At 44.5% G+C, this 20,064-nt stretch overlaps 1 protein-coding gene across 1 annotated transcript in view; it reads left to right on the top strand.

The window, feature by feature from the left end:
• Window positions 1–20,064, top strand: part of LOC146817390 (vomeronasal type-2 receptor 26-like) — a 953,476-nt gene that overhangs the window by 291,254 nt on the left and 642,158 nt on the right. The window contains exon 2 of the mRNA XM_085609206.1: window positions 975–1,787. Coding sequence (XP_085465332.1) covers window positions 975–1,787 — 813 coding nt within the window. The remainder of the gene's footprint in view (window positions 1–974; window positions 1,788–20,064) is intronic.

Here is a 20,064-nt window from a genome sequence, read left to right as displayed (position 1 = left end):
ATGAGCCAATCATTCTCTAGTAGTGCCACAAGAATCTGGAAATCCTTACCTCCCTCCCTTTGCCTAACAACCTGCATAGCCACCTTCAAAAAGGACCTCAAGCTCCTCCTATTTGACAGACACCTGGGTTAATCAACCTCAACGATACCGAAGTACTCTATCCAGGAGACAAACATTCATTGTGTGTCCCCAACATTTTATTCAATGCTTGAACCCTGTACATCCCTGTCCACCGGCTGCTTTTGTCCTGGTCACAGCTACCAATGAAATATGTCTGAATGTAATTATGGTAACTAACTTGCTGTAGCCCTGTATCATGTTACTGTTGTAAAGCGCTCTGATGCCTTTGGGCCATGTGTGCTCTATATAAAATTGCAAAAAAAAATACCCATTTGTCTCTTCTTCTGGCAGACCTTGAATACCCGGGCCAGCATAATTTGTGGTGTAAAGTTTACTGTATGTATGCACTTCAAAAATGCCAATCTGGATAAGTAAAGATAGTTGCAGGAATACATGGATTAATTTGATATCCGTACTATGGGGTTTACACCCAAGTGATGGACCCATGTCTAAATTAAATGAATAAGACTGTTAGAAGCATGGCCTTGAATGATCTGTCACCTACACGCACGAGATGTAAACAGAAAAGAGAGTAGATAGATGCATGAAAATGTATGCTAAATCTCCCAGATGAGTTAATTTTACATGGTGTTTACATTGACATGAGCTTCCACTTATGTTTAATCATGAAACTTATATTTCCACATTGATAGTATTTTTCATGTGAATTGATAGGGTTTAAAGTATTTTTGTGACTGTAAATGGAATGATTTTATATTCTAAGTACTTCCAAAGTGACTCGAGCAATAAGGATTCATTAAGATCTTATGAAAATGTGCCGGTCCTTCTGTTCTGAATGAGAATGTAAGACAACGGTTATTATAATAGCTTTGTATTGTGTTTTATTCTTGCAGATCAGCTATGGCGCCCTGGATTCTATCTTCAGTGATAGGGTCCAGTTTCCATCCCTGTACCGCACAGTTCCTGATGAACACTCCCAGGCAGAAGCCATTGTTGAAGTTCTGCAGCACTTTGGCTGGAACTGGGTTGGAATGATCGTATCTGAGGATGACAGCAGCCAGAGGGCGAGTGAAGACCTGAGAGTTCTTTTTAGCAGGAGAAGTATCTGCATTGAGTACACTTCAGTTATCACTCAACCCAACCTTGATGTGGACGTCAGGAAGGCCTTTGAAGACATCAATAGTCACTCAGCAAATGTCATAATCCTATACAGCACAATCCCCTATTTTCTAATGCTCGTGGGGAACGAAGAGTGGAAGAATGTGTCTGGTAAAATTTGGATTACTGGAGCCAGCACAACAATTCTCACCAACAAAGGTCTTATAAATCTGCTGCATCCACTGAATGGCTCCATAGTGCTGTCCGTTCGTAAAGGAGGGATTCCTGGGTTAAAAGAGTATCTCCAAAATGCCATACCCTCAAAACAGCCAGGCAATGTCTTCATTAAAAAAATCTGGTATTTTGAAATGGACTGCAGAGATGACAGCATTAATGAAGTGGTGCACAATGAATCTAGCTGCGTTCAAATTGAAAAACTTAAAAACTTAGAAATGTCACTTTATGATGTAGATAGTTTCAGACTCACCTACAGCATTTATGCTGCTGTGTACGCTGCAGCATATGCTTTGCATACAATGCTCAATGTTTCTGACCAAGGAAGGATCATGGAGGGATCAGGAATGAAACGTACAGTTCATCCATGGCAGGTAAATTATTTTCTTGAATTAATTAATGTTTTACTTTTTCTTTAGCAACATGTAACTGTAGTTTACTTACTTTACTACATTATATTTCTATTTTTAACTTTGGCTTGGTGCAAACAAATGAATAAAACGAATTCCTTTGCGCGCGCAGCATCGCATTTTGCGATGCAGCGCGCGCAACGAAATTTGTTTTATTAATTTAAATGAGTACTTACCTCCGTTCATCCATATTCCGGAGTTTACATTTCCCCACCCTGCCCCTCCCCCGCCCCGCCTCACTGCCCACCAAACTCCCTCCACGGGCCGCTCCTGTTTCCACATGGTCTGCAGCATCTGGAAACATTCCCGATAGGGATTCTAACACTGACAGCACTGCAGTCCAACTTCAGTCCAACTGCTGATCAGATTATGATGAGACGAATGTACTAGCCGTCAGAAGCTGCGGTCACACCACGGAGATCGATGGCCGTGCTACTGCTACTGCCAAACATCTCAACTTTGTTTATAGGAAGCAGCAAAAAAAAAAGACACAGCTGATGGTCATTTCTCAGGTGGACATGCCTACATTTCAGTGCATAATAGACACCCCATCCCTGACCAGGATCCTTTACCACTATACTACAGTGCATTCCCACACTCTACTTCCTTTGAGAGAGAGAAAGAGAGAGAGAGAGAGAGAGAGAGAGAGAGAGAAGGCAGCCATCACTACTCCACATCACCCCACACATATATTCCACACTCATTTGTTCACACACAGTTTCTTTCTCTTCTCGTCAATATCCATTTTGCATCACCCTCACCAGCACACTCACATTTCACCTGGCCACCAATAGACCTCACAGTCTGGAAGGAGAAGGTGCGTGCCATCCTGCACAATGAGGGCTTGACTACAATACTGGGGGGGACTGGATACTGGTAAGTAATACTTCACCAACTTGCACAAAATATCAATGTACAATTTGCACATAACTCATCTTTGCTATCGCCCACCACATCCATTTGTCATGTATACATTAGCTAAAGTATCAGATTGTCAAGATCCCCCAACCAACTGCTGTTGGCAATGCCTAACTGCTGAATTTACGTACTGCACCACTTGTAAAAAGCAACACTGCAGTCCCCAGGGTGAGCTCAACACCTTGAGAAGTTTTGATGAGCCATAAAACACGACAGTCAGCGCTCCATGTCCCCATGTAGCGTTCCACCGCCCCCTCCTGTAAAAGCTGACACTGAAAAACAGGTTTTGCTAATTTTCAATAACTTGAAAACAGTGCGTAATATTTAAATTACCAAACAGCATCAGAAGATGTGCTTCTGGACTCTCTTGTAAGCATACGATCGTCATGAACCCTGGATGTAAATGTTAAGCAGCAGGACCTGCCTAGTACAGCTGGGTTTGCTTTACAATTCCCCTTTTAGAGCTGGCCTAGAGACATCATTAGCTGGCTTGACAGCCTGATGTATTCAAAATGCCATAAAAAACTATATGTCAATAAAAAGAGGAGATTTAAGTCATCCTTGTTCATCCATTGGTCTGTTATATTGTCATCCACATTTTGTTTCTGCCACTACAGCATACAACATTGGGCAATGGGGCAGCCCTCTAGGAGGTGGCTGCCTTGAACTATGAGTGATGGCATTTTTCTTGATCACATATGCACATATACCTAAAGTTCCAGGACTAGTGGGCAAATGTTTCCTTTCAACTCTTTTCTATTTACCAATTTTTTGACTTTGCCTATATTTGTATTTCTCGAGGACCTGAGGCTGCTTGTGCGGTGCCCTAATTTACTAATTTGTTTGGCTTTGTCACTGTTTTTTGTGAGGCCGCAAGTGTTTCTCACACTCATTGCTTCTTGGCCACTCGCCTGTTTCTTGTACTACACTGCATCCCATGTTGGCAGGCAGTAGTAGTTGAAAGGTATTGCCATAGTTTATCATTATTCAATTGCTCTGCCATGGCTGCTAGTTTTAGAAGCAACGTGCCGGCCAACGGCACAACGAAGATATAGTTTCATTTTAACTCCGCATCGGGCACATTCCTGATGATCCATTGTAGTTACATATTTTGAAGGGGATCTTGGGACCCCTGAACAATTGCAATTCAAGTAGTGAGTATGGAAAGAAATCATGAATTTTACTGCTCACATTTCTGAATTTTGGGGTATTGGGTAACTATTCCAGTTCAAGCATTTTTGTTTTTCACAAGAGATCTATTTTGCTACATTTGCCAACATAATCACTGGTATTTTGTCCATTGGCAAGAGGTGAGGAAATGTTCCTTAGTTGCTGCCAATGTACTATTTCACACAAACTGTAGGCTTAATTTGCTTGTACTTGTCTTACAGAATATAGCACATAATATCTGCCCTGATGAAAACCCTTCTATTAAAATAATTATTTATACGGATGGAAACATTGACGCATTGAGTATATATGCTATGCTGTGTCCAACCATTTATGGTCTTTATGTGTGTAGGAAATGAAAATTGTAAAAAAGTTTGGATTCTCCATTGACAATAATTTGATACCGCCAAGCATTGAAATGTATATATATTGAGTTGTTCATCTAATTTTCACTACTTTTAAAACTCACAAGCACTGCGCCTACATACATTTTTTACAAATGATGTGAAATACCTGTCTATATATATTTAATTGGTATATATGTGTTAATTACATACTAAAATAACTGGATGTTCTTTGATGATTGATTCTTGTGTTATGACACATTTTCAGCCTCTTCCAAGGAAAGTAACTTGTTTTGAAACTGGTTCAAAAGATCAATTGTTACTTATAAAGTATAACTGATCCAGGTTCTGAGGCATACCATGTGACCCCATTATTTATTACAGGTATTGATAATGACAACACCTTATATTATGTTATTTTCTTGCTTAGGTACGGGTTATTGTGATTATAAGTTCCAGGGCCCACTAGGGGAATATCATGATATGAGGGTGTCACTAAAGCTATTTACATCTGCCTGATATACATATTTGTTACTTAATCCATAGTATTTAGTAATTTGTGTGCATTAAAAATACTTTCCCTTTTTAAACAAAAAAGCACTGATGCGACAATAATTTGTTGATTGATGACGCTTACCAGCCATCCAAGGTTACTGGACAATACCACCTCCCCTGAGTAGGCCTTGGATTGCTCTTCTTTTCCATCCTCATATAGTGAAATGCTACAGTTGGGTACTTGGTTCCCAGTAAGAAGACAATTTTGTATTGTTGGATCGTGGTTTATTAGTAGGTGCAGGTAGGTACCTGCAGCTAATTATAACACCACAATCACAAATAAGGTCTAGTCAAGCCTCAATAAAAGATTCCTTACTCAACCCTAGGTACCTTGATGTAGGTTGCAGATGAGTAAAGTATTTAATATCACCAAAACAGTAAATAGGTAAGAAACAACACACAATAAAAATCTGGCACCAAAAATAGGAAATATTTTTATTGTTAAAATGACACCAAAATGACAAAAATCCAATGCAGGACAACAGATATATGAATGCTTAAAGATTGAATGTAAAAATGTGCTTTATGGTGCTTAAAAGCATAAAGAGCCAACCGGTGACATCTGGTTACGCTTGACGATAGGATTTAGTTTAACGGCTAGGGCGGCCAATCTCTACTCTGGGGAACCGGGTTCGAGTCTCGGCAATGACGCTCAACATCCTGTGATTCTGGGCAAATCACTTAATCTCCCCCTGCCTAAAAAAATGAACATGTCCTTGTGTAATGCAACTGGTGCTCATGTAATGCGCTCTGATACCTGATACCTTTAGGTCAAGTCTACGCTATACAAAACTACGGGAAAAAAGTCAACTTTCAGCCCGACCACGATGTAGCGCGGGACGGATATGATGTGTGATTAGGGCCGATCAAAATTTTACCTTTGCACTTAGGGGCTGTTCACGATGCCCCTCAGACCGGGTGTCTGACTACTGTGAAGGAAAGCTTTCCACATGGTCTGCAGCGTCTGGAAACATTTCCGATAGGGATTCTAACGCTGACAGCACTGCGGTCCAACTGCAGTCCAACTGCTGATTAGATTATGATGAGACTAATGCACTTGCCGTGAGAATCTGCGGTCGCACCATGGAGATCGATGGCCGCGCTACTGCTACTGCCAAACATCTCAACTTTGTTCATAGAAAGTAGCAAAACAAATGACACAGATGATGTTCATTTTTCAGGAGGACACGCCTACATTTCAAAGTATAATAGACACCCCATCCCTGACACGGATCCTTTACCACTATACTGCAGTGCATCCCCACACTCTACTTCCTTGGAGAGAGAGAAAGAAAGAGAGAGAGAGAGAGAGAGAGAGAGAAGGCAGCCATCACTACTCCACTTCACCCCACACATATACTCCACACTCATTTGTTAACACACTGTTTCTTTCTCTTCTCGTCAATATCCATTTTGTATCACCATCACCAGCACACTCACAGTTCACCTGCCACCATTAGACCTCACAGTCTGGAAGGAGAAGGTGCGTTCCATCCTGCACAAAGAGGGCTTGACTAGAATACTGGGGGGACTGGATACTGGTAAGTACTACTTCACCAACTGGCACAAAATATCAGTGTACAGTTTGCACTTAACTCATCTTTGCTATCGCCCACCACATCAAATTGTCATCCTCCATCACATCCCACCCGTGGGAATGTTATCTGAAAGGGTTTTCCCATCAAATTATCATCACAGGGCCCATATATTGTGCAAATGTACAACAGTATGCGCCAACGCAAAAGCATTTTGCCGACCAATCTGTTACACAATGCAGTTTTGCCAGAGTTTTCAAATTGTGACTGACAAGATTATAACTACCACCAGGGCCTATTGCCTGAGCACCTAACAACATGTACTCCTCTCCTTTACCCATAGCTACTTGGCAGCCATGTCCCTACTCAGCTTCACCTCACAAGTAGGTAGCCAATCCTCAAGTGTGGGCTGGGAGAGGGAGTCAGTACTGCAATTACTATCAGGCCGTGTTTTCTGAGCACCTAACAAGATGTACTCCTCTCATTTCCCCATAGCCACTTGGAAGCCAATCCAAAACTGATCTCCATGTCCAATTGCCTCCACACATTACAGACAAAGCTCTGCCCAGTCACATGTCCTCCTATTCAGTCTGAAATGCACCAGGTCCTCAACAATTGAAAGAATAACAACAGGACATACAGTCAATGAAGTGTGTATCAGAAATGTCACCAATGTGTGAAGGTACACAATCTACATGGCGGGTGAACCATTGGCAACGCACATCACACATAATAACCAATACAAAATTTACAACACATACGTCAACAGGCAATTATTGGGTACACTTAGGAGTTTGATCTTAACAATGCCCATATGACATCTACAATGGTCTTTCATTAAGTTATTAGGGGATTCCATGTCCATCCCTATTGTCAACAGGAAGTGGAGCACTTCACCTAATGATAATGCCACACACACTTCATGTAATGGAAGTTAAACATATTTAATCTGTCAAACACAATAGCTGTAGTCCATATTGTCTACCTCCAGCCCTTTTGTCATCTACATGCCTCTACTAATTGTGTAACAAAGGATGTGGAATGTACATACTAGACTTACACCTATGATGGATAATGTACATCTGCTGAGACACAAGATGATGACCAGATTCCAGCTCTACCCCAGGGTCAAGACTCCAGTGATGCTGAAGCTCCTGCAGAGACAGATGTGGAGGACCCAACTGGCCCTTCTGGACAGCCTGGGCAGACAGAACCAGTGAGTCTCACTGTGTCGTCGACCACACTTCCCATCTCAGCAACAATACCTCAGCTGACCACTGCCCCAACAACCTGTGGACCTAGCTCCAGCACCAACATCAGCTACACTCCAATCCCAGCTCTGTAAGTGAGCATGAACACCACTCTCACTGAGGATGGAGGGGACAGTGGGAGGGTGCAGCCTGAGCCAAGGCCACAAGGCTGTGGGGTCAGGGGTGGTGGGAGGGTCACTCTGGAACAGCAAAGTGAGGCCACTGCTCCCACTGAAGCCCAGGCCAACATTGCCTGCGTCATTGGGGCACATGAGGGCAACCAAGGACCATGGGCCAGGTACTCGAGGAACTCTGATAAATGAAACAGCTGGTTCGGTTGATAGACCAGCGTTTAGATACCCATAGTGACTTAATGGCCGAAACCTTGCCCAAATAAGCTTTGATTGATTGACAATATGGGGTAGCTCATTGGGGTGTTGAAGGACATCCACATCATCCTCTGCAGGGCTTTTCCCCTACATCTACTCATTCCTGTGGCCAACCTACATCTGGGTAATCAACATCAGAGGCTGCCACAGGAATGGAGGCCCCATCAGAGGATGAGTTCTCAGACACCTCAGAGTCTGCAGCAGTGTATACCCCCTGCAAACGTAAGCCAGGACATCTAAAAAAATGCAGGACATTTGGGTGGCAAAGCACCAACCCAACCCAGGAAGAAAAGTTGCTCCTGGTGTCTCCTTTGAGTGCAACATATTGATTTTGTTGACTATTCCCGTCCGCATTTCAGCTCTGATGGAAAACGTTTGTAGGACTTTGGACTTCAGACAATGTGGCTACAACTAAAATGATTTGATCCACCATCACTCACAACTTTACCCCTGTGTTTTCACCATTGCAGTGCCAATGTACGGTAAATAATTCACAAAACGTACTTCAATAAATGTACTTTTCACACATCGAGTTGCTCTTGTTGGATCATTCACTTCTGTCAAACAATGAAGTCAACACCTTGTGTATCACCAAATGTGATTTGAGCCAAATGTTGTATGCATGGACTTGTCAAATTTGTGAAATGTCCACATGAGTATACCAAACATGTCATCCAACACACACATAGAAGTGTCCAGTCTAAACACATCTTTATTACAGTGCTTAAACCTTAGGTGGTCATTATGTTGTCCACAGAGTAAATTGACACATCTGTGAAATGATCATTGTCAGTAACCAAAATTGTCATGGCCAGACCTCAAAAGCAGGTTAGGAGAGAATACACCAAATAATGCCAACATCCCTACTGTGTCAGGGAATCAGCTACCGCGAAATTGACTAACCCATAATAAGAATCCCACTTCATAAATAACTATGTACCACAACAGGGGATCAACACATTAACTGAGCATGGGTACAGTCCAAACAAGTGTAGCAGCATCTGATGGAATGTCACAAACATTTGCCAGTGGTGTCCAACAAGTTCTGTGGCATACAATGATGACACCTACATCCAGCTCATAAACAGTGAGTACATGGCCAATGGGAAGATAGACAAATATGTTTTGGATATAAAACCACACAACACGACAGGGCAGAAATCCTATGGTGTAATAGCAACTTATCATCCTAAGGCTGTGCAAGCTGCCTTGCTACCAGTGTTGTACACCAAATGTCTGTGCCAGACATTCCCAGGTAAATCCCATGTCCAATTTGTACTGCATAAGTGCCTCTCACACCTGCTGATGTCACTACCCTGGAATGTTCAAATGACGATGAAAGGGCGAAGCTACCTACAACAGGCAAAAATGTCAGATAACAGGTAGGTAAATCACACAAAGGACAACAATCTCACTCTACATCTGCAGTACATGGTACATTGAGAAAATAAAACTACACAAATCAGCATCGTGTGCATTTGTGAAGTGCTCCTCCACTGACAGACCAGCACAGAGTCACCCACAACTGTATACACCAGTCCAACATCAACTACTCTCCCACAGCTGCACAACCATAGTAACTGTCACAGTCATGACATCTGACAGCATACTTACACTCAAGGAAAGAAGTTGTTGATGAGCTGTCAAGGCATGTCAACTCCTTCCTGTTTGCCACTATGATCATCACTGCTCATTTCAAGATCTGCTTCCAGGGGGTCCAGTTGGTCTCTGTCATCTACGATCAGAGGGATGTTCCTGCGTAATGCAAGGTTGTGGGGCATACAGCAGGCAACTGTGATCTTACACATCTTCCAGGGTCAGTAGAGGAGGGCTCCTCCAGACTTGTCCAGACATCGGAATATGGCCTTCAGGTGCCAAAAAACCCACTTCACTGGGTGCTGTGTTCTACCATAGGCCTCATTGAAATGAACTTCTCTTGGCGTTGTTGGAATCCTTAGTGGGGCCAACAACCATGGTTGGTGGGATATGTTGAGTCACCTAGATTGGAGACACACAGAGGTGCATTTAGGACATGTACTGAAGATGCCATAATACATCACACACACAAAGATTGGACACATCTCACTCACCAACAAGCCAGGCCATCTCCGGTTGCAGTCATAAGATCAACTGTAGTATGGTGCTGTTTTGCATTACGTAGTAGTCATGGCCCGATCCTGGGAATTTGGCACAGACATGTGAAACGTACAAATCCACTAGACATGCCACTTCCACATTGATGGAATTGAAGTTCTTCCTGTTCCTATACACTTTTCATGGGCTTGCGGTGGGAATAGGCCTACCGCAAGCCAATGAAAAGTGTATAGGAACAGGCAGAACTTCCATGTGTTTCATCAATGCTGACAGCACATCTTGTAGCACCATATTAAACATCAGTTGGGACATTCCACAAGATATACCCACCATGTACTGAAATTAACCAGTAACCAAGAAGTCCAGTGTGCCCATCAAGTTGACTGTTGGTGTCAGAGTTGTGGGATAGGTCCAACGAGGATGTAAATGAGGCTCCAACTGAACACATAGATCCTCTTTAGTCTGCCTATTGAGACAAAACTTCCTCATTACATCTCTGTCTTCCATTGTCATTTTGTCTTGAAAAGGCCGGAATACTGGAGCACTCCGTCTTCTCCCTCTGCCAGGGTTCCTATATGTGGAATGGAAACAATTATTGATGGTGGTCACAGAGTCCACACTCACACAGACCAAGATACAGCCAACAGTCATGTGACTTAATAGTGGTACTTTGTGAGCAGCAAGCAGCATGTATGCATGACAGTGAACATACATACAAAGTTCTAGTATGAGGAAAGTGGGAGAGACGTCTGCTATTGTGAGGATTACCATATAGCCACAGTGAGCACTGTTGTGTGGCAGCCTGGCACAGCTGGCACACAGCATTAGGCATTCCATACACAGACCAGATTTATATGTGGGACATACTGATGGATAGGATGTACTGCCATTATCACAATTCCACCTATCTGCCCAAATCTGGACAACACATGAGTCTGTAAGAGCACAGGGAACATCATATTTACTCACCTCATTTGCAGGGTACCATCATTTTATGGAGTCTGCATTGCACACAATACCACCTTCACCTCTGGGGTACTTAGCTCCACAGTAATCGTGTGCTGAGGCACACTCGCGTACAACACTGACGTGTGATCAGTGGAATAGGACTGGGAATATTGTCATACATAAGGTGACATGTATTAATTGAAATGTTGTTTGGGAGACTCACTGTCAGGTATACATTGAATGTGGTAAAGAGGACTGTCATGGTGGAGGCCTTATCTGACCAATATGACTTACAAAATCTCCGACCGATGGTAGTTCTAAACCACTTGGCAGGCGGGTACATCTGCGGCAGTCACAGCCATTGGCTATCTTTGTAAAATGAGGTCGCTGTAGTTAAAGTGATGTGTCCACCGACACAGGTGGACGCTTTTGTGGATATCAGACATCACCAATTGAACAGCCTTCTTCGGGGACCGCCAGATGATTTGAACCATGCGTTATGCGTGGTCAGCCCCACCGGTCACAGCCAGAGGCTGCAGTTAAAAAATGTGAACGCCACTGACCAATGTTTGTGGTTGTGAGCACTGATGTCCACCAATGCGGCCTATGTATACCGTGCGTTATTGGAAAGTTTTCTTTTGCCACCAGACACTGCTTATTGCTTCCCCTTTCCATCACCTGCTGCTGTTTGTGATCTCTGAAAACAGTTATGACACAGGTTGTAGGGGAGAGGGCCCACCTCTTTACTTCAGAGAAGCTGGAAACCTTGGGGGACAAGGTCCTTTCCCTCTATGGCAGGCTCTATGGCTTACCAGAGGCACCGGTAATTGTCTTGAATGCTCTTTGCACTCTGCTTGACTGCTTACCTTCTGTACTCATTGGCAACATTGTGTCTCTGAGTGTAAGCATTATACTAGTTGCATAGATTACATGGCCCATGCATGGGGCACACATGTGAAGGCCTATGGGCTCCAGGACATTGTGGAGAGGATGCCCCCACTGGAATGTGTGAAGTAGGTTAATTCCATATCTGTCACTGGTATAGCTTGATGCATAACTATAGCTAATGGTGGCTACATTGACTTGGATACACACATCATAGCATATGTGCATTGGTATGTACAGGCATCTCACCATACAGCAGGTCTGTATGCTGTAATAAGCAATCTAGTATGATGTTTGCCAAATATTCAGTTCCACTGTACACTCAGCCCATATTAGACTTGTTCACAGGAATATATAAACAACTCAAAACCAAAGGGGATGATGGACGGAGTGTTGAACAATGCAAGCACTCACCCCCAGTCAACTGATCTGGGTTTAATCCATCATCATTCTTTAGCTCACTCCGCCACCCCAGTTCAGACATGGCCATATGCAAATCGGTCTGACCCTGTGCCTCATGGGAACAGTCCTACCCGAACTGCCAAGCCATGTCTTCCATGGACCGGAAACAAGCATCCTGGGACCGTTTTCTGGCTAATCAGCCGTCATCAGCCAGGCTAGCTTGAATCCAGTGGCAAAGTGAGCAAGGGACCCACGTCTGGGCATACCCTGCCAACTTAGGGCGAACAAAGCAAAACCAAAAAGGATGATGGACGGAGTGTTGAACAATGCAAGCACTCAACCCCAGTCAACTGATCTGAGTTTAATCCATCATCATTCTTTAGCTCACTCCGCCACCCCAGTTCAGACATGGCCATATGCAAATCAGTCTGACCCTGTGCCTCATGGGAACAGTCCAGCCTTAACTGCCAAGCCATGTCTTACCTGGACCAGAAACAAGCATCCTGGGACCGGTTTCTGGCTAATCATCCGTCATCAGCCAGGCTAGCTTGAATCCAGTGGCAAAGTGAGCAAGGGACCCATGTCTGGGCATACCCTGCCAATTTAGGGCGAACAAAGCAAAACCAAAGGGGATGATGGACGGAGTATTAAACAATGCAAGCACACACCCCCACTCAACTGATCTGGGTTTAATCCATTATCATTCTTTAGCTCACTCCGCCACCCCAGTTCAGACATGGCCATATGCAAATCAGTCTACCCTGTGCCTCATGGGAACAGTCCAGCCTGAACTGCCAAGCCATGTCTTCCCTGGACCAGAAACAAGCATCCTGGGACCGGTTTCTGGCTAATCATCTGTCATCAGCCAGGCTAGCTTGAATCCAGTGGCAAAGTGAGCAAGGGACCTATGTCTGGGCATACCCTGCCAATATAGGGCGAACAAAGCAAAACCAAAGGGGATGATGGATGGAGTGTTGAACAATGCAAGCACTCACCCCAAGTCAACTGATCTGGCTTTAATCTATCATCATTCTTTAGCTCACTCCGCCACCCCAGTTCAGACATGGCCATATGCAAATCAGCCTGACCCTGTGTCTCATGGGAACACTCCAGCCCAAACTGGTTTTGCTTTGATATATACACAACTCACACACACCTTCAGAGTGCAACTTATCTGTATGTGCACATATGGAATGGGCAGAGGCTCAAGTATTGGTTAGGAGTGGTAGAATTGGGAGGTACACTTGGGATAGTCAGCCTCAGCCTACTGGGAATAAGGCCTGACTGTGTTAGGAAAAGTGCTTAAATAGTCATGTTCCTGTTGTCCAGCTGATACTTTGATGATCCCAGACACAGTATTAAGTAACCCTACCTACCTTATTAGCTGTTAATTGGCTAAAATGAGGGATGGTGGGAGGAAGGTAAATGCCCATACCTGATACTTTTTTAAATTGACCAACAGTGCCAAAGTGTGTCTGTCACTAATGACTGTCTCTCGACTCAGACAGGTCTGTTGACAGGTAATTTTTGTAAAGCTTTCACTATACCTCCTGATTGCACATCTGAGACATGTACAGTGAGGCTACAGGTACACTATTGGTGGGAGATAGAGTTGTGGAACACATGTTTTCCTAACGTTTGTCCAATCACAATCTACTAACAAATGCAGAGTTAGTGTCATCCATGTTAAAATGCCACTTGTGCCTAAAGGGGTGTCCTGTTACACCAGTACAAACAAGACAAAGTTTAGTAACACTCATTAAGTAGTTCATTTGAGTGGTTCACATTTCCACCCCCCCTCCCCAATATGATGAAGTCCTAAGTGTCATATGTACCAGCCCTTACCTTTTGATCTTAGTCCTTGCATGTTGTGTGAACTATGTTACTCTCCCCTATGTACCATGTGCATCAATGCATTGGGACTGGCAGTAAATGTGTCTGGGCAGTCATGCACAGGTCCTGTACCCCTCAGAATTCCAAAACGGTGTACTGTGTGTCATGATCCCTCACATAAAATTCTATTCACTATTGCCTTGATCAATGTGATGTTAGTGGGCTGCCTCAATCTGTGCATGTCATGACCAGTGTTAGGGTTTACCATCGCATGGCCAGAAGTGGGCCTTTCCATGCATTTATATGGCTTAGCATGTGACATGGACATACATGGAGGTATATGTGTGCTAGTTGGCAAGTCATGTTATAGCTACCATAAAGAGGTCCAAAAATGTGCTGTTACAAAACCATTTCTACATCTCTTGCCCATCAAAAGAAGATCATCTGGAAAGCCCTCGCTCAGAAGGTGCAGACCCTGAGGTCTCAAACTGGTGTCCTGCCCACTGCTGCAAGAGTTGGGAACATCTCCAGGGCTGGGTGTGCAAGATTGCGGAGTTCAAGCTGTGGCTAGTCTCCAAGAATCGTAGGGGCGTGCGCCTGAGTATGGCCCCGCTGATAGACCTCAAACTGACAGTGGCCCACCCAAACCTTCATGGGCAGTTGAGAGCCCAACAGCAGCAAGTTGGATTGAGTATTGGCCTGATTGTGACATTGTGCATGAGGAACTATCTTTTGTTACCGGCAGCTTTCTCCCTGCAAACTTGGAGCTGATTCACGTCCAACACAACAGGACCATTGTTGCATGTGTAGGCATGGTAGTTGGTGCATTGTGTTCACCACTGACTATAGGTCATATTGCCAGGAACTCAGCAGGGGCCAATAACACCTGTCTTACCACTGTGGCCGATCCACATGGCAGCGTAATGTGTCTACTTATCCTACATTGCAGCATGATGTAATGTGTGTAAGTGGTCTAAAACAGGTCACTTGCCAGCCTTGTGTCTGCATTGTAGCTGCCTCACTGCTGTGTCTCATGTGATGGTATACCACATACTTGTGCCATGGTATTCAATGTACTCTGGGTGCAGTGACTGTTTACCACATACCCCTGGTATCTGGTAGTGTGGAGTAGTAAGAATTGGCTAACATCACTTATACATAAACAAAGGGATCCACCCACGGGTATAAGGGATCTCCCGATTACACAATATGTATCCCACGGTCGTGGAGAATACACATCAGTTGTTTAAATACCCCTCACACACCAAAAGGGCCCTTGGTGTCATGCTTCATCATAGGGGTCTTCCTGCCCCTCTACGGGACAGGGCGTGCTACGACCTACGTTTGCGTGGGAGCACTGTTATTAATGAGACAGCTATGTGTGATGCGGGGGTGTGAGAGGAAGGGTCAGGAGTGAATAAGGAGTGAGTTAAAAAATACCTGGCTCTCTGGTCTCGGAAAATTTATTCTGCCGTTCGAGCTGGTATTAGTAAAAGGTGGGGGGAGGAGGGTGTATGCCTCAATGAGCTATGCCTCCTAGTGGTGTCGACATGTTTCGAAGCTTCCCCGTGCTTCTTCGTCAGGACCTCAAGGATCCCTTCCTGCCACTCACTGTGATGTGTGAAAACAAAATTGTGAGAGAATAAATGAAAAAAGGAAGTAAATAGCCTCCAAGAAGTCGTAATGCCTTAATAGGTCTTACATAATCTTATTAACCTAGAGGGAACAAACATAAGAGGGAGATAAAGGAACATTAATCACCTAGGAAGGAATTCAATCCATCGTGTGAGTACGGTGATCTGTAAAAAAGGTGAAGAGTACTGGTCTCTTAACGCTATCCGTAACGTTATCACGTGATCTGTGATGAAGGCACTGTGTGACAAATGAACATACAACATTGGTACCCAAGCGAAAAACCCAACGCTGTTCTTTTTCAAGAAGGCCATGTTCGCTGCCCATTTGTTCAACCACTGTCCATTGTAGATCATCAACGCCATGTCCATTGGAGATATAGTGGTTGGACATTTTGGTAGTACTTCTCCCACATCTAACATTGCTACGGTGTTCGCCAATGCGTATCTTGATCGGTCTCGTGGTCATGCCCACATATTCAAGACCACACGGGCAGGTGATTAAATAGACAACGTTTTTGCTGTTGCAATTGGTGAAGCTCCTCTGGTCCCATTTCTCGCCGTTACGGAATTGAATATGTTTGCTTCTTTTCGTGAGTGGACAGGTGCTGCACGCCCACCACTCGGTCCACGAGCTCATGAGGTTACTTATCTCCTTTTAGCAAGTATGTTCATACTTTGGAGATTTCTTTACTGGCATGGATATACACTGGATTAGTGCGGGATTTCAGTCCCATTCTGAATAGAGTGTGTGCTTTTTGTTTTATGTTTGTTATGTCCAATGTTGTATGTTCATTTGTCACACAGTGCCTTCATCACAGATCACGTGATAACGTTACGGATAGCGTTAAGAGACCAGTACTCTTCACCTTTTTTACAGATCACCGTACTCACACGATGGATTGAATTCCTTCCTACGTGATTAATGTTCCTTTATCTCCCTCTTATGTTTGTTCCCTCTAGGTTAATAAGATTATGTAAGACCTATTAAGGCATTACGACTTCTTGGAGGCTATTTACTTCCTTTTTTCATTTATTCTCTCACAATTTTGTTTTCACACATCACAGTGAGTGGCAGGAAGGGATCCTTGAGGTCCTGATGAAGAAGCACGGGGAAGCTTCGAAACATGTCGACACCACTAGGAGGCATAGCTCATTGAGGCATACACCCTCCTCCCCCCACCTTTTACTAATACCAGCTCGAACGGCAGAATACATTTTCCAAGACCAGAGAGCCAGGTATTTTTTAACTCACTCCTTATTCACTCCTGACCCTTTCTCTCACACCCCCGCATCACACATAGCTGTCTCATTAACAACAGTGCTCCCACGCAAACGTAGGTCGTAGCACGCCCTGTCCCGTAGAGGGGCAGGAAGACCCCTATGATGAAGCATGACACCAAGGGCCCTTTTGGTGTGTGAGGGGTATTTAAACAACTGATGTGTATTCTCCACGACCGTGGGATACATATTGTGTAATCGGGAGATCCCTTATACCCGTGGGTGGATCCCTTTGTTTATGTATAATTGACTGGGAGGAAGTATCCACCTTCACCACTCGCTGAGTGGTACCTCTCTACTCCCTTCTTTGTTTTCCTTTCTAACATCACTTATGCCAACTTGTTTGATGGCTACATGCAGCCATGTGTACCTTTACGTGTTGTACTGTAATAAGTACCCCGGGGCATACATGAACTGAGGGTATAGGCGGGTCACTATCTGTCTGTATCAGACATTTCTGTTTGCCAACGTGTACATGACTATATAATTGAGTGATTAGCATACAGAGTCTGTGAAAGCTAAAATTGTTTTATGTTAGGGTATGAGTAGATGAGTTGCACATACCCGATGACATTGATGGTTGACATCTTGCAGTTAAATGTGTTGATGAAATGACGGGATGTTAAAGTCGTCTCAGCCATTGCTTTTAAGGCTGCCAATGAGAAGGATCTTTGTAGTATGCTGGGATGGGGGATGTGCATCAGTCTATGGATGGTGACATGCATCTGGGAGTGATATGCTGACATGGTGGTGTGACTTGAGTGTCAGAAGTCATTGCTATTTGGCTACATGTGTCACAAATACATGGAATGTACTGTGAGTCCACTGCATGTGTGGAGGCCAATATGACATCTTCATAGACAGCCTCATTACAATATCTCATGTACTTTCAGTTTTCCAATGGCATTAACAATTTGAATGTGGGAAGGTCTGCTCACAAGAAAGGAACTTTAATGTGGATGTACCTGTGCAGAGTCAGGTACACTGGTCATTTATGCTGCTATCTCACGCAACTTTGTGTCCATATGTCTCCATACTACTGTTCTGTACTACTTGTTACATGTAGCTATCCTATTCATGTGCATCTATCAACAGCATCATCTGGCAGCGGACATCAGTGAGACAGTTACTTGGAACTGTTAGCGGTGTGGAATGGGTACTTCCATGTCAATTGTTAGTTCAAAACTTGATGTCTCTGATCCCTAGTAGTTGCCCTGCAGTACTACCTATAGTAGGTTTGAGACTCCTGACCATTTGCTTATTGCAGTGGTATATTCATGTCCGCCACCCCCTTCCATCTCTATCCTCCCTGCTGCTCCCCAAACTGCTGTCCGGGCAGGCTTCTCTAAGCAGAGGACGGTCTCCTTCATACCAGACACTACAGTCCCTGCCCCTATCTCCACAGCTGCCCTGAGTTTGGAGGCAATACATTTCTTGAGGCAGATCTATGTGGGTCGAACTGCCGTGCTGAATGCCCTCCAGGAACATGGCAACAAGTTGTTCCAGGCTGTTGCAAACCTGGAGGTACTTCACTTTGGCATGGCAGACCTACAGAGATCTGTTCAGGCTCTTTCATCCACACTCATGGCAGCCTTCCAAGTCTTCAAACCTCCCATTACACCTCCTGTCCCTTCTCCATCCATCATACCTAGCCCAAAACCTGTCCAACACACATGCACACCTGAGCATGCATCAATATCATGATCCACAAGCAGCATACTCCAACACAAAGATAAGAGGCCTAAACTCAGCACACACACAGACCAGCCACTCACCCCCTCACAACACCATCCACAGACATCCAGACAGACACCAAACACCCAGAGCATTTCACATCCACTCCTAAAGTCATGCAACAACACACTACAGACACAACACCACCAATACAGACAACTGACATTACAGAGCTAGACACAACACATACGGCACCATCCTCTGCCACAACTGACAACACACACACAGGCACTACACCCACAACAGCAGACACATTACACAAGTCCAAGGCCAAGAAACATTCAACATCAAAACACACATCACACTCAGACATGCCCACACAGCATACGTAATCATGACTCACACCTCATATCCATCTACCTCCAACACCCAACCCCTCACCTCACCTTCTCACAAATCTCCCAGGACCCTTAACATGATTACCCTTGACCTCTTCCCACCCACAGCTGCCCCCCTTCCCAAGCTCCAAAGGATCTGGGTTCCTACCACTACCCTACCCTACCACTTCTGTTACTACACTGACAAAACCTGCACCCCTACTACTGGAGTCCCTACCCCACAAGGAAATAAGATGAGGTGAGCCACCTACCCTGATCCCAACCCACCCCCTCTTACAATGCAAAGGGCCCCATCCAAACCCCACTCCAGGCCTTCCACACTGAAGACCAAAAGATCAAAACTACCCCCCCTCCTTGATACCACCCAGTACCCTTAGTGGTACAAAATCCCACGTATGGTCCAACCCGGCCTTCCCAATCCCAAGCCCAGCCCTCCTGTAGCCCAAACCAGCCCTACCAATCCTGAGCCCTGCCCTCCCACAGCCCAAACCAGCCTTCCCAATCCAGAATCCAGTACTCCCACTGCCCAAACCAGCCCTCCCAATCCTGAGCCCAGTCTTCCCAAGGAGTTATCCAGTACGTCAACCCAAACCCCATTCCACTCATTTTTTGCCCCAGAGGTGCCTAGACTGCCCATTGGATGGCCCTATCCGGGGGAGGTTTCCCTGGCAGTGATCTGATTGGCAGGTTTCATAGCACAGCAGTGTGCTGGACCACCTATCTTCTTCCTGGACTGGCCTTTGTGTTTTTACACTGATGTTTTTGTTGCAATACAATCTCATATTTCTTGTATGTGTCCTGCCATTGCAAATTATACAGACTGTTGTTAGTGGATATGTGGGCCTTTGAGAGTTTAGTTGTGTGTGTTTCGCCAGGAAAGATAATTAATTTGTAGTGGTAAGTCTGAACAGCCCTTGGGACAGGTAATGAAGTG

This window comes from Triturus cristatus, chromosome 6 (assembly GCF_964204655.1).
Source record: "Triturus cristatus chromosome 6, aTriCri1.1, whole genome shotgun sequence".
Lineage (NCBI taxonomy): Eukaryota > Metazoa > Chordata > Amphibia > Caudata > Salamandridae > Triturus > Triturus cristatus.
This window is presented reverse-complemented; position numbering and strand designations above follow the sequence as displayed.